General features: G+C 57.6%; 1 protein-coding gene across 10 annotated transcripts in view; it reads left to right on the top strand.

The window, feature by feature from the left end:
• The window catches only part of HECTD4 (HECT domain E3 ubiquitin protein ligase 4), a 155,854-nt gene extending 133,741 nt beyond the window's left edge, over window positions 1-22,113 (top strand). For 6 of the 10 annotated variants that reach the window (XM_036221527.1, XM_036221524.1, XM_016149744.2 and 3 more), the window contains 17 exons: window positions 1,083-1,262; window positions 3,390-4,696; window positions 5,691-5,898; window positions 8,075-8,298; window positions 8,386-8,537; window positions 9,731-9,852; window positions 10,557-10,680; window positions 12,932-13,122; window positions 13,817-13,963; window positions 14,757-14,876; window positions 15,522-15,677; window positions 16,785-16,888; window positions 17,119-17,340; window positions 18,031-18,197; window positions 18,519-18,714; window positions 19,222-19,444; window positions 19,931-22,113. In XM_036221527.1, the coding sequence (XP_036077420.1) occupies window positions 1,083-1,262; window positions 3,390-4,696; window positions 5,691-5,898; window positions 8,075-8,298; window positions 8,386-8,537; window positions 9,731-9,852; window positions 10,557-10,680; window positions 12,932-13,122; window positions 13,817-13,963; window positions 14,757-14,876; window positions 15,522-15,677; window positions 16,785-16,888; window positions 17,119-17,340; window positions 18,031-18,197; window positions 18,519-18,714; window positions 19,222-19,444; window positions 19,931-20,067 (3,980 nt within the window). In that variant the 3' untranslated portion in view covers window positions 20,068-22,113. The remainder of the gene's footprint in view (window positions 1-1,082; window positions 1,263-3,389; window positions 4,697-5,690; window positions 5,899-8,074; window positions 8,299-8,385; window positions 8,538-9,730; window positions 9,853-10,556; window positions 10,681-12,931; window positions 13,123-13,816; window positions 13,964-14,756; window positions 14,877-15,521; window positions 15,678-16,784; window positions 16,889-17,118; window positions 17,341-18,030; window positions 18,198-18,518; window positions 18,715-19,221; window positions 19,445-19,930) is intronic. The other 4 variants (XM_016149755.2, XM_016149752.2, XM_016149751.2 and 1 more) reach the window with 2 other exon arrangements.
• Window positions 22,114-22,845: the final 732 nt, after the last annotated feature.

The following is a 22,845-nucleotide window of genomic DNA, read 5'->3' as shown; positions in this document are numbered from 1 at the left end:
TCTAAGTGGGGTAAACAGCCCCGAGGCTGGGCCGGGAGCCCCAGATGGTCTTGTCTCCCTGGCGTCTTTTGTTAAACCTCCACGGACTTAGTTTGGATGAGGGCTTCGTCTCTAAATCGTGACGCTGTTGCTGACTGTCCGCTTCAGGTACCGCACCAGCCGGCTAAGTAAACACGCAGAGGAGGGGAAAACCTCGTCTTAGAGTCCCTGGGTGCATTCGACAAGAAAAGACAGACACAGTTGCTAAAGACAGTTGTTAAGATACGTGGGTCTTGGCTTCTCCGTGGCCCCAGTCCGCGAGACGTTACATCTTCAGGGAATGAGATGATTGGGCATTTCTGAAATGATTTGGTCATTGCTAAACAACTTTATCATCTCTTTTTATCGGGGTCCAGTTTTGATAATATTTTGCCCACACTAGCTGTCTTTGAAACTCTATATTAAACATGGAAGATCCGTCTTACCTATCGTTCCCCAGTTATCAGCACATAAACGTTCACCCCAAAGTGCAGACCAGTCAGCAGTGGTTTCCCCCAACGTGACCCCTGAAGCCTGGTTTATGTCTTGCAGTGGGGTTGGGGTCAGTGCAGGATGTGAGGGGGGCCAGGCCTCAGGGTCAGTTTCAGACCTGGTAGTGCCTAGTCCTCAGGACCCGCGGCCGGTCCCCTGTGTGAGCCTGATGTAAGCTCAGCGCGGGATCGCAGCCGCACCAAAGGGCCGGCTATTTCTTTACCGAGCTGGGACTGTTCCGACGAAGCATCTTTTAAAGTCTGGCTTGACGGTTTGCGTGCCGGGTCACGGGGCTGGTTGGCATCTGACCGACTGGGCAGTGTTTATCTTTCCCTCTGCCCGTCGCTGCCCTTTGTCCCGGTGTCACACCAATAAGTGGGCCCCTCGGAGCGATGTCCCTTGGCTCGGCTGCGCCTGCGGCTGGCTCTGTCTGGAGTGACGAGTCCCCTCGCCTCCAGCAGACGGGCGGCCACCTTTCCGGCTGTTTCTGCGCGCACGCGGGGCAGGCCTCTTTCCCGGGCCTGTCTGGGTCGGGCGCTGCCGGGCACAGCTCTCCTCCCGGGCTCTCGCAGGAGTGTCGCCGCCGCCCGGAGCCGTGCTGGTCTTGCATTCCCTGCCCCTGGAGTTCCCGCTGGCCGTGGCCTTCGCCGAGCAGCTGCTGTCCTGGAAGTCAGAGGATGGCGAAGGGAGATCGGAAGACGAGCCTGACACCGTCCCGGCGTCTGTCCTCCTGCAAGTGGTGGAGCTGCTGGGTGAGGCTCGCGCCCTCGGGGAGCTGGGGCCCGGGGGAGCTGCGGGGGGGGGGGGGGGCTCGAGTGGGAGGTGCACCTAGGCCTCCACGTCTGTGGTTTGCGGGGTATTTCCATTACTTTTAGGGACGGCAACTAGCCATGAAAATAAGATCAATTTTTATCACACTTTACTTAAAACAGAAACATATGCCACATTGTAACTTGAGAGGTTAAAGATGGCATGGAAGTGAATGATGTTGGGAAATCAAACGTCATGACATCATCGCTCCTGAAAAGTTAAGAATGGGTTACATTTTGGCAAAGCTCATGGAATGGTCAGCTTCAGAGTCGTGCATTTACCATACATTCATTTACGTCAAAAAAATTTCTGAATAAATATTGAACTTTAATGATATCTCTGCTTATGTGTTTAGGGACGAAATGTTCTGATGTTTGCAAGTTATTTTGAAATAATCAAAAGCTCAGATGAGTTTATGGGCCAGTGGAGGGGGAGGTAGATGTACATAAGAAATAAAGTAAAATGTTAATGATGGAATCCAGGTGATGGGCATGTAGGTGTTTACTGGGTAAGTATTTCTACTTTTCTATATTTTTGACTGTTTTTGTAATATGTTGGAAGGGATAAAGTGTCGCAAACTCAGACGCCCTCCGAGGAAAGAGGGCTGGAGGCGTTTGGCGAACTGGAGGGTACGTGCCCTGTCGGGCAGCCACTAAGCCCCGCTGCTCAGGGCTGCATGAGGACGTGGCTCTAGTCCTACCAAGTATTACTACTTTCTACTTCAAGAAAAGCCCCAAATCCCGAGATTGATATTTATTTCCCAACTAATTCAAATTCTTTAAAACACATGGGGATGGCAGGAGGCGGGGAGGGTGGTGAGCAGGGAACCACCGTCTCTGGGAATAGGATGTCCGGGGCAGGTCTCAGCTCGTGGACCACCATTTGCAATTTTAGTGAAGAATGCTCTCCCAGGCCTTCTTCTTACATCAGTGTCAGATGGCAGGGAAGGACAGTGGAGGAGGACACAGCATCCGAGGGACAAACCCGGGACCCCATTGGCACTTGTCCTCTGTGAACAGCTCGATGAGGCCCACGTCTCATGACAGCCTCAGCTTCTTTCCAGTTAGAATTATCTAATGGCATCGCCCCGAGAGAGCAGGAGGCGCGGGCCCCGCCTCCATGGGTGCTGGGCTTGAGCGGAGATCTGGCTGGTACGTCAGCCGGGCCGGCCCTCGGGGCCCCCTGTCTCTAACCTGGCTGTGTGAACGTAAGATACACATCTGGCGTGAAGGGACCTCGGCACATATATGTGGTCCAGTCTGTTCTAGACACCATTTCCCGACCTCCAGTCATTCCTCTGCCACCTTTACGTCGTTTCTGCCACGTCTATCAGCATTTATTTATTTAATTTGCTGTCATGACAATCAACTCCTTTCTCTATTTTTTTAAAACCTAAATTGTAAAGAAAACTTCATATTGTTACTTTAAATGGGAAATTAGTATTCCTTGCCGTACACAAGTAGAAGATAATTACAAAAACAGAAAGATAGTTACTGTTAGGAAATTCTGGCTAAGTCCCGTTGCCTGTCAGAGGCTCTGAGTTTTAGCCCATCTCTGTGAAGAAAGTACCAGCCGCACGGTAAGGCTGTCTCATTGACAAAACGAGCACTTACAAAAGCACTTTGAAAGGAACGGTTTTTCAGTGTGAGTTTCTGTGCTGTCTGGTAAAATGGGATTGTGTGCCCCCAACAGTAAGCGTCCCTTGGTTCCGGAAACATGGTTCTAGTGATTTGTCAGCAGCTCGTTTTGATAACCTCATGAGAAAGAAAATACCGATGTTTTTGGCCTCAGCTACAGACGCCAACGCCGTGTGATCATGCGCCACAGGGGTGAAGGCCGTAGGCTCTCGAGCCAGCCTGCCCAGCCGCCTCCTGGTCGCTGTGACCTTGGGCAACTCCTTCAGCCATTCGAGCCTGCCTCCTCATCTGTGAGATGGGGCTGAATAACGTGACATCTGTCCCACAGGGTTGCCGTGAGGCCAGACCCCGCTAAAGTGCTCGGAGCAGTGCCTGAACCGTGCTAAGAGCTGTACGGTGATTGCTGCTCTCGCTGCTTTCTGTTTGCCGCAGGAAACTTCCTGTGGACCACGGACACGGCGGCCTGCGTGAAGGAGCTCGTCTTCCACCTCCTGGCAGAGCTGCTGCGCACGGCCCAGGCCCTGGAGCAGAGGAAGCGCCCTGCCGGCCTGTCCTCGTCCATCGCCCTCCAGCTGAACCCCTGTCTGGCCATGCTCATGGCCCTGCAGTCGGAGCTGCATAAGCTGTACGACGAGGAGACCCAGAGCTGGGTCTCAGGCAGCAGCTGCGGAGGCTCGGGGACAGCGGCGGCCACCGACCAGGGCAGGTTCTCTACCTACTTTCACGCACTCATGGAAGGCTGCCTGGCGGTGGCCGAAGTGACCCTGCCTACCAACATGAGTGTCACAGCCAGCGGGGTGACCTCAACGACCGCCCCGAACCTCAGCGACTCGTCCTCTTCCTCCTCGTCCTCCCCGGGACAGACACCGCAGAGCCCCAGCCTCCTGTCCAAGAGGAAGAAAGTGAAGATGAAGCGGGAAAAGGCCTCCTCCTCCGGGAAGCGCCAGTCCTCCCGCTCCGTGGACTCAGACCCCGCCGTGCTCAGCATCGGGGGCAGTAAGCCTGAGGACATGCTGTGGTTCCATCGAGCCCTCACCTTGCTCATCATTCTCCGGCACCTCACCAGGAAGGACCCGCAGGGGCTGGGCGTGACGAGCGACGCCATCGCCGACGCCTGCCAGGCCCTGGTGGGCCCCACTGCCCACAGCCGCTTGCTGGTGATCTCTGGAATCCCCACCCACCTGGACGAGGGCATCGTCAGGGGCGCCATCCGCAAGGCCTGCAACGCCCACGGCGGAGTCTTCAAAGACGAGATCTACATTCCCCTGCAGGACGAAGACCCCAAGAAGCCGAAAGACAAGGCCGAGGGCAGTGACGGGAAAGCCGAGCCGGAGAAGAGCCCCGGCTTTCTGAGCACGGACAGCTTGGAGGTCAGCACGTCCAGCAGCCTGACGCCCGCCATGAGCATCAGCGCCTCGGCCTCCACCAGTCAGGCCTCCATCTGCAGCTCCCAGGGCATCTCGCAGACAGTCAGCGACCTCTCTGTGGACCCGCTGCCCTCGGGCCTCGAGCTGCCCATCCCTCCTGGCTTGCTAGAGCCCCACGTGGTGTCCAGCCAGGAGAGCCTGGACATCTCTCTCTGCAGCACTGGCAGCCTGGGCAGCCTGGGCAGCCTGGGGGAGCCGCTGGACAACGCAGAGATGGCCTCGGTGTCGGACGTGGGCTCCCTGTACACGGTCACGTCCCTGGACAACCAGCCCCTGGCCTCGCGCCCCATCAAAGGCTTCGCGGTCGTGGAGGTAACGGTGCCCACACCTTGGCCAGCACTGCAGTCGGGAGCAGTGTGGATCCCCCAACCCTCTTTAAGCCGTCCAGTGTCATTTGCAGGCCATTACCTAATAGTTGACGCTGGGCACTTAGGGGACTCCTTGAAGCAGCTCTCGGAACCGGGAATGATTTGCTGTGCTGGTTGGCTCACTGTGTTTGAGGTCCCAGCTCTAAGCGCTGTCGGGTGTGGCGTCAGGAAGTGGACGCAGTTTGCTGCTGAGTGCAGAAGGGAGGTGGAGGGGCTGGAGGGGCCAGAGGGGCTGGCCTTCCCTGACAGGAGGGGCTCTGTCAAATGCGTTCTGACCCAGCCCCACCCCACCGCTATCCTTCCGAGGGGCCTGGGGATGTAAACGTTGCCATCACAGGAGGGATCGTCACTGAGCGCTGAGGACAGGCTCATGCCGTTCTCTCCCAGGTGATTCTGAGTTTCAGACAATGCGCACGTAGCCGGGTCACGTTCCCGCTTCGGGGTCCCTTCTGTTCCTCGGGCCTCCTTGTTTAGAAATCCTGCCTCCCGTGTCTCCCTGTGCCCTCGTGGGATGGGAGTCGGGCTCAGAGTGAAAACGGCCCCCCCTCTTCGGGGAGCAGTGATGCTGGGAAGCGCTCGTGCCGCCTTGCTCTCTCCCCGGAAAGCGGGGCTCAGGGGTCCCGTGGTCGGCCTCCTCCCTGGAATTGCTTCCTTAGCTAGCCGCGTTCTTCCTGGGGACGTTCTCGGAGCCTGGCATGGACTTCAGCCCGCTGAGCTACCGAGTAAAGTCACAGACCCTGCCAGGGCTTCGCGACACATTCCCCAGTTGAGCTGTTGCCTGAAGGTTACGACCGTTGGTAGCCGGGGACACTTTCCCGCAGGGTGGCTCTGCCGCGCGAGGCGAGGATCCCAGGGGAAGGCGGGCAGCGGAGGCCGTTCCTGTCGCAGGGGGTGCTCGCTCTGCACCCCAGTCCCGACCCTTTTCTCTGCTCACACAGATCAGATCCCGAGCCAAAATCGAGAAAATTCGAGCAAGTTTATTTAACAATAACGACTTGATCGGGTTGTCAAGTTTGGATGGGGAAGACGAATTGATGGAAATGTCCACGGAAGAGATTCTCACTGTATCTGTCGTGAATCAGAGTTTGTTCGACACTCAGGGGAGCCCAGGGTTAGAAGATTACTTCAATGATAAGTCAATTAAAGGTGAGTCATGGGTTTTTTAAAGTAATAGACCTTTTTTTTGAGCAGTTTTACATTTATAGAAAAAAATGGAATGAAAATCATTTTCTCCTCTATGCCCAACTTCCCCTATTCTTGACGTAAAGGAACTTCAGGGGCACTCCTGGGGTTGCAGATTTGAGAAATGGTTCTGGGGGCTTGGGGAGATGGGCCAAGGGTTCATTGTGTGGCTCATGGAAGGTGCATTGTGTACATCTCATGTGATGTAGCGAGAACATTCCTGCTCTCTCCCAGCTGTCAGGGCTCTTGCGTGAGTGGCCCTGTCTGGCTTCCCCACATCTTCTGTTACGATGCTGAATTTTCATCCAGGACCCGGGCTCTACCGAGGCCCCACGGCGATGATCTAGCAAAACTGCCCCTCTCCCCCCGGAAGCTTGCCACTCGCCCCAAGCTTCACAACACAAGCAGCAGCAATTTTTCCTTTTTCTTTTTTGCAATTACAGTTTTTTGTATTCTCATTTTTATCACGTACTAGTCTTTCTCAATTGTTAATCTATGTCCTTTCTCTAAATCTTTGATATTGTTTGAAATTTCATAATAGAGTTGTTGAGTTTATGTTCTTTTATGTTTTCCAAGTACAAAAATGCTGAGTATATACTTTCTGTTACTGTCGTTCTTTCAAATTTCTGTCCCCCGACCATGACACTTTGAAACGTGTCCTCGGTCCTGGGGCCAGGGTGTGGTAAGTGGAGCTGTGGGCACAGGACGCAATGGGACTCCAGAAACTCAGTGTTCTGGATAAGTAATATTTGGGGGCAGCATTTATAAAAACCAAAATTAATGCAGAACATCCATAATGAACAAAATATTAAACTTTTAGGTAACAAAGTCAACGTTACTGATTTTTCCTCTTGTAACAGCGCAGCAATGCTGTTTTGCCCAGCGTGGATTGTTTCGCATTAATTTTGATTTTTTTTTAATACGGCCTTGAATTGTGTGCCCAGCACTGCGTTTTTGGCAGTCGTGAGCCCGAGGGGCCTGCCCCGCTCCTCTCGCCCTGCTCCCGGCCCTGTTCCCTGGTTAGTGCGTGTGTACCCCATCAGCCCGCCTGGGGGTGACAGTCTGAGACCTGCGGGAAACCCGAAATCTTTTCCTGCCATAGTCAGTGCTTCCCCAGTCTTATCATACTTTGAATTTCGTTCTAGTTCCTGTTTCTGTCACAGTCAAACCTCCTAATTAAGATGTTCCGTCTTTCGGCAACATGATTGCCACATTCCCGCCCCACACATTTTGCTCAAGATTCTTCAAGTTGTGGTTCTGCTGAGTCAGCTCTTAGGGCTCGGCCACCTCTCTCTCCTGCTCACCGGTCTCCTGGTGCCTGCGAGGCCTCTGTGCTGTGTTTCCCATCCCCAGCCTCACCTGGGCGTGGCCCTGGTGCCTCAGACCCCCAAAGAGGCAGGTTCAGGAGGGCGGGGCTGGAAGGCCAGTCAGCTCTGGGCTGGGGTCTGTGGCCTTGAGAGGCGTGGGGATGTGTCCTGATTGGCCCGTTAGGAAAGGTGGGGGCACCTTGTGCAACACTCGTTTGGGGACAAAAAAATAAGTACTTTTTTTTTCCTGCTTGTGGACAGTTTTTTTGGATCTAAGAAAACTAGTGTGTCAGTTTTGAAACCCGTTTTCTAATAATGTAATAACTGTTTAACAACTTGTACTTTTCACTAAAGCTACTTGCAGGTTCTGTAGCTTTGTGTTCTTTCGGGACTGTCTAGCACTAACTTGTTGTTATGGGAGGTTAAACTGCTGTAATAAAGGCCCAAGAGTTTAGTGTCTCGAAGCCAGTGGAAGTTTATTTCCTGTATGTGTGAGAGTCCAGGGTGAGCGCCGAGGTCTGTCATCCCAAGGGGGCTTGTCATGTCAGTGCTGCCGGTGGAGGGGACAAGTGCAGAAGAGAGCAGCCCGGCCCAGGAGTGGCTCGTGTCCCATGTCACAGGGCCATACCTTAGAGCAAAGAAGGCTGGGCGTGCCACGGAGGTGTGTGCCCCAAAGGGGAAACCAGGCTTTGGCAGACCGTTGATCATCGCTACTAAATGTCTGTTACCCACTTTCAGAAATAAATTCTTCTTGAACAATAAAGCGCTGCAGGCTTTTCCCGCCACAGCGTGTTCACAGCAGAACCCTTTCACCCTCCTCCGCTCCGTCCCAGGTGAGAAGCTGGTGCCCGGGGCCAGAGAGGTGCTCACGGAGATATTTAAGAGCTGCGCGCATTCCGAGCAGATGCTGAGCCTGACACCTGCCAAGCCTATCAAAGTGTCCGACATCTACCTTAGCAAAGAGCAGATCAACTCCCAGACGCCAGGCAACCTCCTCCACCTCTTCTTCACCAACGTCCGGCCTCCAAAGAAGGTGCTGGAGGACCAGCTCACCCAGGTAGCTGCCGCTGCCCCCGTGCCCGGGCTGGGCCCCCGGTGTGCCTCAGGGGGGCCTGAGGACCCTGTCCCCTCTGCTCGTCCACAGATCCTGAGGAAGTACGGCGTGCCAAAGCCCAAGTTCGACAAGAGCAAGTACAGCAGAGCTGGGAAGGAGCAGCACCCCGCGAAGGTGGTGAGCACCAAGCGGCCCATCTCCAAGCCGCCCGCCAAGGACAAGGCCGTGCTCAACAGCGTCAGGTGGGTGTGCGCGGCGCTCGGAGGCGGGCCAGGCAGGGGTACTCGGGAGCCCGCCATCCTCGCTCTCCTCCGCCCGGCTGCGGGGCCCTCCTAGTCCCTGGCTTGTCAGCTGAGAGAGTTTCATTTTATTCACGAGTCTGGTGAACTCTGGACCGAGCGGGATGGAAAGCGGCCCGGTCCGAACTGGTGAAACGTCTACAGTGGGCAGCAGACCTGTTCGAAAACTCCAAACGCACTGCCATTGTAGAAAAACTGACTATAAAATACATGCACGTTAAAAAAGTAATTACTCCCCGCATAGCAACTACTTTTCACGTTTTATGGCGTGACATTGTATTTATGCGTATGTATTCTTCTCCTAAATGGCTAAAATAGTACAAAATGCAAAAGCATACGTAGCGAAAAGCTACTCCTCTTCCCCCCGGCCTCAAGCCTCCGGCTCCCCTCCCTGGCCCGCCAGTGTCGCCCACGTGGCCTTTCACAGCGCCTCTTCCTGCGCCGGCAAAGGCGCCCACACCCGGCTGCGGGAGCCGTGCACACCGCCTGTTCCTCGCTGCTGCTTTCCTCTAAGCTTGCAGGATGAGCTTCCTCGTTTCTGTTTTTAAATGGCGGTGTAATATTCCGTGTGGCTGTGCATACGTGTTTAATAGAATTTTCCTACGGGCTCATGATTCTCAAATACACTTGAAACCTGATAGCAAAGTGTTACCTAGCAGGAGTCTCTAAAGGAACTGTTCAGATGATCAGAAAAATAAGGGATCCTTTAATTAATTAATTAATTGGTCGATTAATTATATAGAAATGGTGTTGTTAAGTCAGGACAGTGCCGTGGAGTTTTCTGCGATGATGGAAATCTGCTGTCTCTCTGCCCGTGCCATTCAGGACAGCGGCCACTGGCCACATGTGAGCACTCAGAATGTGAGCGCAGCCAAGGAACCGAATTCGTAATTTTACTTTATTAATTTAAACGTAAGCGGCTACACCCGGCTGGCGGCTGCTGCTTAGCACAGCTCTGAAGTATGTAGAAACAACGTTTGAAAAGTGTCTCTGAGGTTTGTTCACGTCTGACGGCATCAGTTTGTCCTCAGAATTGGCTCAGTAAACTTTGCTCAGAACGAAGCTGATCTTGAACCCAGCCCTGTGTGAACACGAACTCGTGCATGTGTGAGCTTCTGCATTTCCTCTGATCCCAGTGCTTTGGCCTGCAGCAGGACTGCTTTAAGTGAGAAGAAGCCAACTGTGAAGCCCAAGTCCCCAGAAAAGAGCAAACCAGATGAAAAGGACCCAGAAAAGTCACCCACCAAGAAGCAAGAGAGTGAGTGAGCGCCTCAGGCCCGATTCGGGCTCAGGGACCGCTTCCGCCCCAGAGACAGGCAGCCCGCGCGGGCACCAGCCTGGTCGCTTGTGCCTGAGTGGCCGGGCGCCCTTAGGCCTTCGTTTGGGCAGGGGCAGCATGGCCAAAGACGCTGGGGCCATGTGCCTGGCCAGTGCCGGTCATTGCCCCGGGATGCCATCTTAGATGACCATGAACTTACAGAGATCAAAACAGCAGTTCTAGAAATACCATTCACCCAAGGCGAAAAATGGGTGGTTGTAACTGAAAGTAAAGATCTGGACATGCGCTTAGGAACCTCCTTCGGGGGGCTCTTACGGGCGGGCCTTATTGCTCTAGCCTCCTACAGGCCCCACAGAGTTGGAGAAAGCTGTTCTCATGGTCACAGCATTAGGCGGAATGTGTCTGAGATTAGAGAACGGAGGGACTGTGGGGAAGGCCCCGCATCACTTGATGACCAGCCCGATGGTGTGAGGCTGCAGCTTGGAGACCCCACAGGGTCAGAGTGATGTGTGTACTGGGCTGGTGGGGGGATGTGGCCAGTTAACAGACCCCGGGGTGACGGGAGACGGGAGGAGGCTTACATGGATGGGGCCCCGAAGGAGAGGATGAGGCCAGAGCATGCTGAGGCCCCAATGCGCGCACTTCTTACCAAAGTCCTAACGCCGTGAACGATTTTCCGTCAGTCCCTGAGGAAAAGTATCTGACCTTGGAAGGATTTCACAAGTTCGTCGTTGACCGAGCCAAGCAAGATGTCCGTAGTGTCTGGAGGGCGATTTTATCCTGTGGTTACGACCTGCACTTTGAGAGGTAAGAGGCTGTCCCCCAGCCTATTCCATACCTTCCGCAAAAATCGTTTTCAGCCGCCAGACGCATCTCCAGGAAAACGCGGGCCGGGGAGCCGTTCCGTCTGCCCTGATGCCTCCTGTCATTCCCCAACGTTTCATACTTGTTAAGGCGGGTTTTCTAACCCCTCGAAAACAGACCCTGGCCGAACCACGGAAATTCTTTTTCCCGCAGTTCTGGAGGCGGGAAGTCCAAGATCAGGGCAGCGGCAGGGGTGGTTCCTGCTGAGGCCTGTCCTGGGCTCGCAGTCAGTCAGCCACCTTCTCACTGTGTCCTCACATGGCCTTTCCTCTGGGCACGTGCAGCCCTGGGGTCTCTCCCTCTTCCATAAGGGCACCGGTCCCATTGGATCAGGGCCCATCCTGTGACCTCATTTAACCTTAATTACCTCTTTAAAGGCCCCACCTCCAAATACAGTCACCTTGGCCTTCAGCATGTGACTGGGGGAAGGGTGGTGACAGACTCACATTTCAGCCCCTAATTGGGATGATTTCTTATTCCAAAAACCTTTTCTCCTCCGAATCCTTATTGCTCTCTGTCCCTGCCAGGCAGGAGCACAGCAAGGCCACTGCTCACTGAGTCTCCAGGGCCAAACAAATCAGGTTTCCACTTCTAGCTAAGCGGCCGTCTCCCCCTGGCTGTGTACCCCATGGCCCGCGCTGGGCATCAGGGGAGGAAGGGCCGCCAGAGCCTGCTTTTTAAAAGCCCGTGTTCAGAGTTGGGAAATCAGTCACTGCGTGGCACCATGTTCTGTGACTTCATCGGAGGCTCATTCGGTCCCTGCGTGGGCCTGGGCATCATGGAGGCAGCAACAGGTGTTCTGACTTATTCTAGAAATCAGGGAAACAGATGAGTTTGGGGGTTTGTTGGACGTAAAATCACTCATTTTGGACCAGAAACTATGTATTAAGTGAGAAAGGAACAAATTGGATTAATTCCAAAGTGACACAGCTGTGATACCTAAAGGGCTCGTGCCTGCGCCTCATGGGGCCGTGATGATGCCCTGACACACCGTTCCCTCACCACGACTGGTCTCAGGGCATGGGGCGTCTGCCTGGAGCAGCCGGCCCAGAGGGGCTGCGAGGGGACCCTCCCAGCAGGCAGGTCCTCTCCTGAAGGAGCCTCTCTCTGTACCTTCCTGGGAAGGACAGAGGTGGCCTGCAGTGAAGAGAGGCCAGGCGCCCCGCTCCACGGCCCTCCCCATGTGATGCGCCTCATGTGGCATGTGGCCCACCCGAAGCACCATGTGGCCCCTGGAACCAGAGGCATCTGTCCCCACCCGCCCGCCTGCCCCCCTTGGCTCAATGGCTTAATGTTTGTGGACTGAGGACATGCACAGTCGTGCAGTGTGTGCACACGCAGACGTCCTGTGACTGCGCCCGGGGTGGTCACCCGCACGTTTCCGTAAACCCAGCCTTTTTCTGGGGGAGGTTTCGTCAGTGCTGGGGGAGTGGGGTCGGGCAGGACCCCCCGTTCTGCAGTCTGCCTTGTTCCTTTCCCCACGTCATTCAGCGCGGTCCCACCGGATGATCGCGGGGGCCGCCCAGCAGGCCGTCATTAGCGGGCCGTGCAGTTTCGCGGCCTGAGCCCCCGGCGGCGGGCGCTCGGGTTGCGTCTGACGCTGCCGTGGGAAAGCAGACCCGCCTGACGTGCGCTCAGACGCACCTCGGACGGTCGTTCAGATGCTCCGGAGTGGGCCCCGAGGCGGGACCGCCGGGCGAAGGACCACGGCTCCGGCCGCCCTCGCAGTGCCCTTGCACGCGCGGGCGCCACGGCGTGCCATCACGGGCACCCTGTCAGTGCGTTCCCGGGACAGCGCACGAGGCCGTGCCGTCGCTGGCTCCACTGTACAAGTGAAGAGACAGAGGTTCAAAAAGTAGGCGTGCTCTGTGGCCCGCGTCACCCCGGGTGGCCTCGACGTCACCCTGAGGAGGCCAGAGCCCCGCATTGGCCCCCCACTGCCCAGGTACAAGAGGGAGGCACGTGTGGATGTGTGTCGCCAAACTCCAGAAAGGTCGCGTCGTTCCCGCCCCTCCAGCCTGCTCGGCGTGGGCTTCGCCCTGCTGACGCGTGGCCCCTCGGCAGTCAGCGCCGTGGCTGAGCCCCAGGAAACAACCGGAGGCCGGGCCGTCCTGCCAGCTCCTCTGGGAGCCGGACGTGGGCCCGAGGAGTCCGGCCGGGCCCCGGCGCCCGCCCACCGTGCCCTCCTCCCCAGGTGCGCCTGCATCGATGTGAGGCACGCGCAGAAGGCCTCGAGGAGGTGGACCCTGGAGATGGACGTGGCGCTCGTGCAGTACGTGAACCGGCTGTGCCGCCACCTCGCCATCACGCCTGCTCGGCTGCACCCCCACGAGGTGTACCTGGACCCCGCGGACGCCGCCGACCCCAGAGTGGCCTGTCTGTTGAGTACGTGGCCCGAGGGGGGACGCCTGCAGGGCTGACCCCATCCCCTGCCTGTCAGGGATCCCCCGTGTCGATGCCAGGAAGGCGCGAGGAAGCCACGCGCACGCAGAAAAGACGGGGTCTCTAGATGCGCCCCTGGAGAATGACTCCTGTCACGACACATGGGCAAGTGGCCCCGGGCTCGTTTCTGTACCTGTCCCCACGTGTGCCCTGGGCTGCGCCCGCACACCCGCCCTCTCCCCCGGATGCTTGAAGGGTGTCGTGGGCAAGGAATTGTCCCCACGTCTGTCTCTCACGGCTGGGGAGGAGGCAGATGTGCGGACAAACAAGTAGAGGACACTGTGCCTACGTCGCAGCTTCCTGGCTTTGACCTGTGATGTCACGTTGTGGGAAGCTGGCAGAAAGGGACACAGGACTCTGCACAGTTGCAGCTTCTCATAAGCCTGACTATTTCCAAATTAAAAGGTTAAAAACAATGCAGGGTACAGTCCTGGCAAGGCCCCAAAGGTGGGCTGGGGGCCTTGGATTCCTTAAGAGCCAGGCCCCCCGCTGGCCCACCTGGGCCTCGCCCTGGTCCCGCTTGAAACGCCTGCCCCCGGTGGCCCTCCCCAGGCGGAGGGGCCGCCCGCGCTGTCCGCGGACGGGGTCGCAGCCTCGCCGGGCCGAGACCCGGCCTGACCGCGCCTCGTGCCCGCAGGCGTGCCCGTCGAGAGCCTGCGCCTACGCTTCGCCCTGCTGCAGTCCCTGAACTCCACGCTGGAGACCTTCTTCCTGCCCCTGGTGGAGCTGCGCCAGACGCCCATGTTCACCCACAGCATCGCCGCCCTGCTGAAGGAGGCCAAAGGTCAGTGCCTGGGCCCCGGGCGGAGCCGCCAGGCCATCACGTGCCGCTGTTGGGGTGACACCCCCCACCCCCGCAACCTTACACTTAACGTGCAGGTCTCCTCTGCAGCCCCAGTTCACCCAAGATCAATGACCTTATGCTCTGAAAAAAATTAAACTTACCTGGAGAAAGTTTAGAATATTTAGAAACATATACAGTTAAAGCTCTAATCACCGTCTGCCCCCCCACACACACACATCTGCCTCCCAGAGGTGACCATTAACACGTAGGTATCTGTCGCCCCAGACTTTCCTATTCATGTACTAACAGACGTGCACACACACTTTTTTTTCTAACCAAAAATGGGTCTTGTGTCACGTACTCTGTTCTGCAGTCCACTTTCCGTCTGGCAGCTTCGGAGGCCCCTCGGCACACGCAGCCGCCCTGCGCCGCAGCCCAGGCCCAGCCCGTGGCCTTGCAGCCTGACAGGCACTTGGGTGGTTTTTGTTTTTTGCTGTTTCAGAACGTGCTGCGGCAAACCTTGTCCTTCTGTATTCGGGTTTGTGCGTCTGCAAGCTGTGTGTCTCAGGCACGACAGGGTCCGAGGGTTTGTGTGTTGACGTTTGGGTGGATCCTAACAGAGTACCCGCCAGGAAGTGGGGACCACTATGCCCCCGCCAGCATGGCACCCAGGGACCTGACGGGCATCCCAGGAGAAGACCCAGAGGGGCAGTGGCCCCAGCCGGGCCTCGGGGTGACGGGGAAGGGAGGGAAGCGGCCCCATCCCAGCCCCTCTCCCACTTCCTCTCTCCAGGGCTAATCTTCTATGACACAAAGGTAACAGTGATGAATCGGGTCCTGAACGCCACCGTGCAGAGGACAGCCGACCACGCGGCGCCTGAGATCACTTTGGACCCGCTGGAAATCGTGGGGGGTAAGACAGCTACACAGACCCGAAACGCAAGTGGTAGCGTTTGAACAAACGAGTCGATTTCTCGCGCATGAGGGAAGCCTCTAGAAGGAGGGAGTCCAGGGCTGCTGTGACAGTTCCTCCTTTACCTGACAGCTTCTGCCCTGCTGCTCGCGCGTCGCTCAGGGCCCCCCGCGAGCCCCGGCCCGCAGGCGGCAGGAGGGAGACGGAAAGCCTTCTCCCTGCCTCGCCGTGGAGGACTCGGCCGCACGGCCCCACCTGGCTGCAGGGAGCGGGCGGCGGGATGTGGGCTTCATGTGGTTGGCCCTGGACCTGCTAACGTCGGGGTCGGGCACCAGACAAGAGGGGGAGAGTGGGCCCTGGGGAGGCATCCAGGAGGCTCGGCCACAGCACGTAAACAAACTGAGGGACGTGGGGCGAGAGAGGGGCCAGGTCGGGGAGACCGCCCGGGAGGCCGAGGGAAGGATGGGCCAGCGACCCAGTCGCAGGGAGATGGGGCCACGGGGTCGCCAGGCGGCTGAGGCATGAAAGGCCTGGAGGTGTCCCTGGAGCAGAGAGAAGGCCAGGGGGCCGGACGAGGGGCAGGGCAGGGGGAGGGGGAGGGCCGAGGACTGCGCGGGAGGTTGACCGGTTCCTCTCTCTTTCCAGGGGAGATCAGAGCTTCTGAAAACTCCTACTTCTGCCAGGCTGCCCGGCAGCTGGCCTCGGTGCCATCCTCTCAGCTCTGTGTCAAACTGGCCAGCGGCGGCGACCCCACCTACGCCTTCAACATCCGCTTCACTGGGGAGGAGGTCCACGGCACCAGTGAGTGGCAGCCCGTCCGGCTGTGCTCCGGCCAGTCCTCGCGGGGGCCGCGGTTAGGGTGTAACGGCCCTCGCGGTTCCTCTTAACCCGACCTGCCCAGGCTCGTCCCCCGTGGCGAGAGTCGGTAGCACACCCTGGTCTCCATGCCATGCAGCCTCCCCACCTCTGTCCCGGGGCAGCGCCTCATCCAGCAGCGCGGCGGCGGCCGCCCCCCGCGGTCCTCTGAGGACAGAGCTCAGCGGGCCGGCCTGCGCCACACGCCACGCTCCTCACAGCACCAAAATGCCACGGTACCGGTGGTGTCCGCTTTACGCGCAGGCACACTGGGCCACCACGAACTGACAGCTTTCCCAAGGTCAGGAGCGAGCTGGGGATCCAGCCCAGGTCCGTCCGATTCCAAAGCCCAGGGCGTGGTGGCCTCCTGCCTCCCCGCGGAAGCTGAGTGACAGCCAGACACTGACATCTGTCCCCAAGCAAGTCCTCCATGCAGCTCCAACCAAGCAGCTGTCCTCGGGGCGCTGAGGGGGGTCGCAGAGGGAAGGGTAGGGGAGGCCCAGCCACCGAGAGGGAAACCAAAGGCGCCGTGGGACGGCGGCGCGGAGGGCCGACGGTGGCCAGGTGCCCTCCGTCCGTACTCACGTGTCCGTCCATCCAGCTGCGCGCTCGCTGAGCCAGCGCTGAGCCCCGGGCCCTGGGGGGAGGCCGCGCTGGGTGAACCCGGCGCCCTGCGCTTGGCGCAGCCCGGGGGACGGGTGTGGCTCAAACAAGCCCGCGAGTCAGTGGCAGCGTGAGGGCCGCCTCTCCTAGGGGCAGCATTCGATCCCGTGGAACCTTTGAAACCAGCCTGGGAGGTTGGTACACTTCCCGTCCCCCCAACCCCCGTGACAGACTGAGTGAGGCTGGCTCAGGGAGTGAAGGGTTTTCTGGGGCCGCCCCGCTGGTAAGTGGCACGGCAGCATGTGACCCCAGGGCTCCTGGCCCTTGGGCGAGTTTTCTTTCCACTCCGCTGCAGCTGGCCAAGGAGTTGGGGGCCCACGTGGGGCCAGTGCCCGTGGGCTGGGGAGGCCGCGGGGTCCCAGGGCTGACGGGTCTCCATCTGTCCCGCAGGCGGCTCTTTCCGCCACTTCCTGTGGCAGGTGTGTAAAGAGCTGCAGAGCTCCTCACTGTCTCTCCTCCTGCTGTGCCCCAGCTCAGCTGTCAACAAGAACAAGGTAAGACGCCCAGGACCTGGACCCGAAGCCTGGCCCCGCGGCGGTCAGTTCCTGAGGGGCAGTGACGCGGGGCCATGGGAGCACGTCCTTATCGGCTCTCTGCCCTTGCAGACCTCCCTCGTCTGGGTGGGGCTGGCCCTCGCCGCCTGGCTGGGCCAGCTCTGGGACACGTGTCCCCAGGGAGAAGTCAAAGCCCATGCCAGTCACTGCAACTCTGCCTCTACCTCCAGGGCAAGTACATCCTGACCCCCAGCCCCGTCACCTACGGGGAGGAGCAGCTGCTGCACTTCCTGGGGCAGTTGCTGGGAATTGCCATTCGAGCCGACGTCCCTCTTCCGCTGGACCTCCTGCCCTCCTTCTGGAAGACGCTGGTGGGCGAGCCCCTGGACCCCGACCGAGACCTGCAGGAAGCAGACATACTCACCTACAACTACGTCAAGAAGTTCGAGAGTGTAAGTGGAAAGTGCATTTATTCTGAGGGACAGCAGGAGCAGTGTTCCCAGGACCCTCACTGCTGCCTTCATGGCCTGGGGTACCCGAGCTCCCCAACGAAAGACTGGTCGGGACCTCCCGGGAAGCATTAGGGAATGTAAGCCATTTCTGCCAGCAAGGCTTGCTTCATGGGGACAAAGGCCTCTGGCTTCCCTCCCTGCTGACAGCAGCAGACTGGGGGGCGGGGTGTGACCTGACAGTGTCTGAGGCCTGGCCGAGGCTGCTCTCCAGAGGGACGTCATCCGAAGGAGGTCATTGGCCGATCCTGCCCCACTGCCCCTTTGAGGGGCCCGGTTGCCTAAGTCGTCCCCTTAGCTACCACTTGGGGGCAGACTGCACGAGGGAGCAGCAAAGCTGAGACGGGGGTAGAGTTGGCTTCTCAGCAGAAACAGGAATGACACTGAACTGTCTAAAGGGTCAAAGAAGATGTTGCGTCCACACCAGTGAAAGAGGCTGCCACTTCCGAACAGTCACAGGAAGAGCCCCGCAGCTGGGGTCTCGTTGGCCAGGCCCGAGCCATGTGCCCCTCACGATGGCCGTGGGTAGCTCCCGCCCCAACCGTGCCCGGTGCTTGCCCGGCTGGAGGCTGCGGCGCCGTCTCCCGGGGCAGTGGGGCAGCCAGTCAGCCTCGGTCTGCCTCTGCCCTCCAGATCAACGACGAGACCGAGCTGGAGGCGCTGTGTGCCGAGATCGCCTCTCAGCACCTGGCCACTGAGAGCCCCGACGGTCCCAACAAGCCCTGCTGCAGGTTCACCTACCTGACCATGACGGGCGAGGAGGTGGAGCTGTGCAGCCGCGGCCGGCACGTCCCTGTGGCGTGAGTATGTGCGCATGGGGAGGGGACTGACCGAGCTGGCCGGCCGGGGTATGACAGTAGCACCTGGACCCGGGCAACAGCACAAGGTGACAGGTGGCCTTCACCAGTGGGGGGGCGGGGAATGAGTCAGGGCATTCGGCACCAGGAAAGATGGTGGACTGTTTTCAGTGGGAGGACTTTATTAAGAAGACAACTCGAAGGCAGGTGACACCCAGAGGCACAAGAGGAATTCAGAGCTTCTAGGACCGAGGAACCTGGGGAACTGGGCACCTAGGCGCAACCCCACGAGCCTCCCCCCTCCCCTCCCCCCGCTCCGCGCAGCTGGGAGAACAAGGACATCTACGCGGCAGCCATCAGGAGCCTGCGGCTGCGGGAGCTGCAGAACGACGAGTGCGTGACGGCCGTGCGGGCCGGCCTGGGCGCCATCATCCCCCTGCAGCTGCTCACCACGCTCAGCCCGCTGGAGATGGAGCTGCGGACCTGCGGCCTCCCGTACATCAACCTCGAGTTCCTCAAGGTCAGTGCTCCGTCCCAGCACTCCGTCCTCTTCCGTGTGAACTCACCGCCGAGTGAACCGAAGCTACGAGAGAAGCCACTTACCCAGGCCACACAGCCAGCAAATGGCAGAGTCAGACTCTGTACCCAGGTTGCCTGACTCCAGAGCCCACGCCTTAAGCCACCGTCCCGAGGCAACGCGTATTGTTGCCAAGACCCCTCCAGTCCTCAGCCCGGCCTGCTCCTGGCCTTGCCGGCCGGGAGACCTTGTGCCCGGCACTTCTCCTCTGCGGGGTATGGCGAGAAGACCTGCCCAGTGGGGTCGAAGGGGTACCACACGCACAGCCCCTGCTGCCGGCCTGGTGCCCAGGCCGCAGACGAGCACCGAGACAACTGCCTTTGCGGTGACTCTCGTCACCGAACCTCCCCGTGTCCCTTGGCCGTCATTTCCCGGCCGCACCCTGTCTGGGGCGGGGCCCGCCCTGGGGAGGCTCTGGGTTAGCGGCCCCGCTGCTGCTCTCTCCCCCAGGCCCACACCATGTACCAGGTGGGGCTGATGGAGACGGACCAGCACATCGAGTTCTTCTGGGGGGCGCTGGAGATGTTCGCCCAGGAGGAGCTGTGCAAGTTCATCAAGTTCGCCTGCAACCAGGAGCGCATCCCGTTCACCTGCCCCTGCAAAGACGGGGGCCCCGACACCGCCCACGTGCCCCCGTACCCCATGAAGATCGCCCCCCCGGATGGCACAGCAGGTACTGCCCTCCCCTGGTCACGCTCCAAGTGAGGACACACAGGCCCGCCTCTCACGGGGGAGGGAGGACGATGGACATGCGACCCCACACGCCAAAGCCCAAAGGGAAACGAGGGAAAGGTCTGGGGTCGCGTGCCTCCCAGACCCGACCTTCGCCGCGCGGCAGTACAGGCCCGATGCTGACACATCGTCCATTATTTTAAAAGCTAAAAATTCAGAATTGTTTTAATCTTTCAGCTTTTAAATGCAGAAAAATAATTAAAACAGAACCCTTTGCTTGTCAGGCAAACCTATCTGCAAACAGATGCCCTCACGGGTCAGCAGTCTGGTGCCTGTGCTGTGGTCTCTGCCCTTTTCCCATCTGGAATCTTCTCCTGCCCCACCCCAGGGTACCGTGCCCTCATCCCCCTGGCCCGTGGGAGGAGCCCGCCAGGCCTCCCGGGATCCTAGCCCAGCCCTCTAACGCGGGCCCGTGTTTTTCCGGTAGGTTCCCCAGACTCTCGCTACATCCGCGTGGAGACCTGCATGTTCATGATCAAGCTTCCCCAGTACTCCTCTCTGGAAATCATGCTGGAAAAACTTCGTTGTGCCATTCACTACCGCGAAGACCCGCTGAGTGGCTGAGGGAGGGAGCCCCAGAGTTAGGCTGTCACCGAGGCGCCGCTCTGCCGGCTTGGGAAGCCTGCGACCGCAGGCTCGTCCCTCCAGGGCCCTGCGTGAGGAGTTGGCGAGATTTGCTTTTCTGAACTTTTGTCCACATTCCAGGGTCCCCTGGAGGACTTGCTTAACCTTCTGTATTTGTACGTTTCGTGGTGGGTTGGTTCTTTTGCTACCTGTTTATGGTATGTTCGTAGGATAGTTTAGTTCCCGGTTCGTGTCTCATTTGATCTTCCTGGACATTGTCCTTCGTGGCCACCGGATTCCGATGCCCTAAGGCCCGCAGGTTCCACATCGCAGAACCACCCAGCAGGAAGCTGGGGTGCAGCGCCATCGCCGCAGGGGGCGCCCTCCTCGGGGCTTCCGCCGAGCAGCTGCACACACGCGCCTGCGGGCAGCCGGCCCTGCCGCCTGGCCGGAGCGCCTGGATGCGGCTCCTGCCGGCCTCCTTCCATCTCGAAATGGTTAAGCCAGCTACCCAAACGTGGAGGTTTACGTGTTAATCTTCCAGCTAGAACCTTGTTTATGGTCTGGGTTTTTCTGAGGAAAAGCCCGTGGTGTCCCCCGTCCCTTCCCAGCCAGACGACCCCTCTCTGCTCTCCGTCTCTTCTGGGGCCCTGGTCTGACAGCTCCCCCGAGTGCTTTCGGGACAGGAGACCAAAGGGGTCAGTCCCGACCTTGGTTGAGAGCCAGGCCGGTGCGTCCCAGCTCTAGTTGAGCGGACACCCGGAGTTGGAGGGACAGTGCCGGAGTGGGGACCTTTTTCTGAGACGGATTGACCAGGAAAGCACACGACTTAAGCCTACCCCACTTCTGTGCTCAAACGGCCCTCTCTCCAAGGGCCACGACCCATTTCAAACAGAGCTGTCCGAGGTGCTCTGCTCAGCTCGGGGTCTGTCTACTTCGGTGACTGAGACCCTTCCAGTCCGGATGGAAGTGAAAGTGGCGGGGGGGGGGGGGGTCCTTCTGCCCCTCTGGCTGGGCCCACCCAGCAGCCCCCTCGCTGCCGGTGTGCGCGCCAGGGCTGGGCTGCTCCAGGCTCAGCCGCCGCCCCCTGCGTTTGTGCCCCAGAGAGGTCTCTGTCCAGGTACTTTGTGCAAGAGCAGCATATGCCATCTTGTTGGACACTGTCATTTTGGGCCTTGCCAGTTCACAGAATCACAGCACTGTATTTATTGTATAATATTGTGAATACTGAAGTCCTGAGCGAGCGCCGCTAGGCGGCTCTGGAGCGTGAATGCTGGTGAGAAAGGGAGGTGCGGTCCCCCCTCCCTGCGGGCCTGGCCTGATGGAGGGTGTGGACTTTAGAGTTAGAGGCGGTAGCACCCGTCACCCCGTTATTCTTAGGAATTGCATTAAGGACCATTGTAGAAACGATTCCCTAACGTGCGGAAACAGAAACCTGGATTAACCGTCCGGCTGCGTCACTTACATATGATGCGGGATCACTGTCTGGAGGTGACCGCCTGCAGCTCCCCCACCTGGAAGGAACGTGGTTGGCCGCGCCTCCCGGGGCCCCGGCCCCCTTGACTGGGGGTCACAGCAGGATGTAGTCCTGACAAGGATCCTCTTATTTCATTTCTGCATAATGAAAGAGCCTTTGGATTTATTAGAAGTGGTTCTTCCTCCTGTATTTTTAAATTCTTGGTCCCCTCCAATCCTTCCCATTCCTTGAATGGACCCAGAACTGTCAGCTACCTCCCCAGGACGGGTGTGGGAAGCTTCTCTTGGCCCATCACTTGATTAGATGACAGCTGTGAGTAAGATACTGCTGCTAACGTGATTGCTTCTCCCAGAGAGCACATTGAGTTCCAGACAAATCCAAACCTTGGCCCTAAAAAACGTGTGCTGTAAAGTTACTTGATGTATATTTATTATAATTATTTATGGTTGCATTTAACAAACTTTTCATTCAATTTGATGCTATTTACACCATTGCTGTGTAAAGGAAGCTCACTACAGGAAAAGAGTTGCACCAATAAATAACCTTCATCTAATTTTGATTTATCCTAAGAGTTGTGTGATCATCTACTCTTTTTTAAATTCGTTTTTTCAATTATAATTGACATTCACTATATTAGTTTCAGGTGTACAGCACAGTGATTAGACATTTACATAATTTATGAAGCGATCACCCTGGTAAGTTTAGTACTCATGACACCACATACTATTAGATTAGTGCCTATGCTGTACTTTACGTCGCCATTACTATTTTTATAACTGGCAATTTATACTTCTTAATCCCTTCACCTTTTTCACTCATCCTCCCAACCCCCCTTCCATCTTGTGACCATCGATGTGTTCTCTGAATCTGAGGGGTTTCTTTGTTTTGCTTTTTAGATTCTGCATGTGAGATCATATGGTATTTGTCTTTCTCTGACTTATTTCACTTAGCATATATAGGTCCATCTATGTGGCTGCAAATGGCAAGATTTCCATTTTTTTTTTGTCGCTGAGTAGTCTTCCATTGTATATCTGTACCACATCATCTTTTTCCATTTGTCTATTGATAAGACTCTTAAGTTGCTGCCAAATCTTGTCTATTGTAAATAATGCTACAGTGAACACAGAAGTGCGGATATCTTTTCGAATTAGTGTTTTGGATCTTCGGATAAATAACTAGAAATGGGATTGCTGGGTCATATGGAAGTTCCACTTTTAATTTTTTGAGGAGCCTCCATACTGTTTTCCACGGCGCCTGTACCAATTTGCGATCATAGCAACAGGGCACGTGGGTTCCCTTTT

This window comes from Rousettus aegyptiacus, unplaced genomic scaffold, assembly GCF_014176215.1.
Source record: "Rousettus aegyptiacus isolate mRouAeg1 unplaced genomic scaffold, mRouAeg1.p scaffold_m13_p_5, whole genome shotgun sequence".
In the NCBI taxonomy this organism is placed as follows: Eukaryota; Metazoa; Chordata; class Mammalia; order Chiroptera; family Pteropodidae; genus Rousettus; species Rousettus aegyptiacus.
This window is presented reverse-complemented; position numbering and strand designations above follow the sequence as displayed.